Genomic DNA, 626 nt, shown 5'->3' with positions numbered 1-626 from the left:
AAAAGAAGGATTTGCCGAATCATCAGCTGCAGATGATCATGATGGAGAGTCCGGATTATTCGCCCCCACACATGGACCCATCACGGCCGTCCCTTGGTTTCCCTCTCGGCACTGCGCTTCTCTTGATCGTTATCTTCAGCTTGAGCGGAATCATCTCCTGTTGTTATCACTGGGACAAGCTCAGGTCCCTCCGCGGATCATTCCTCGACGTAGACGGCATGGTCGATCCCGAATCTGGCATCGAACCAGCTTCGAATTCAAACAGGGTAATTAGTAAATTCTCAACTTGCAAAGCAAGTATTTAAATGCATTACAGCCGTTGAAGATGGTTTTGATTTGGATTTTGATGATGTTGACGCAGGATTTGAAGCAGAACAAGAGCCAGAGCTTACCTGTGCTAATGCCGGGAGATCAGGTTCCGAAGTTTATTGCATTGCCTTGTCCACGTGAGCCGCCGGCGCCGGAGAAGGTTCTCTTTAAGGTCGAGAAGCCACTAAAGCCGCCACTATTGGCGGTGCCTTTATACATATAAAGGCCAATTCTATTAAATGCTCTGTTTTGCCCCTTTTTTTGGGGGTTTTCAATTTAAAGGGAGGAAAAAAAAGATTTTATTATCTCGCACCTAA

The 626-nt window shown here is 46.5% G+C and overlaps 1 protein-coding gene across 1 annotated transcript; it reads left to right on the top strand.

Moving 5' to 3' along the window:
- LOC120013592 (uncharacterized protein At5g65660-like) lies at positions 1 to 626 on the top strand. Its single transcript, XM_038865448.1, has 2 exons — positions 1 to 266; positions 362 to 626. Exons 1-2 carry the CDS (start codon positions 33 to 35, stop codon positions 530 to 532), a joined length of 405 nt encoding a protein of 134 aa, XP_038721376.1. The 5' UTR covers positions 1 to 32; the 3' UTR covers positions 533 to 626.

Source organism: Tripterygium wilfordii, chromosome 13 (assembly GCF_013401445.1).
Source record: "Tripterygium wilfordii isolate XIE 37 chromosome 13, ASM1340144v1, whole genome shotgun sequence".
NCBI classification, from domain to species: Eukaryota; Viridiplantae; Streptophyta; class Magnoliopsida; order Celastrales; family Celastraceae; genus Tripterygium; species Tripterygium wilfordii.
The sequence above is the reverse complement of the archived record's forward strand: the minus strand, read 5'-3'. Positions and strand labels throughout refer to the sequence as shown.

Excerpts from the sequence above, each read along its gene's own strand:
- LOC120013592 (XM_038865448.1), top strand. The coding sequence starts at position 33 with ATGATCATGATGGAGAGTCCGGATTATTCGCCCCCACACATGGACCCA. Across the intron at positions 267-361 it reads CAGCTTCGAATTCAAACAGG|GATTTGAAGCAGAACAAGAG; the intron begins GTAATTAGTAAA and ends ATGTTGACGCAG.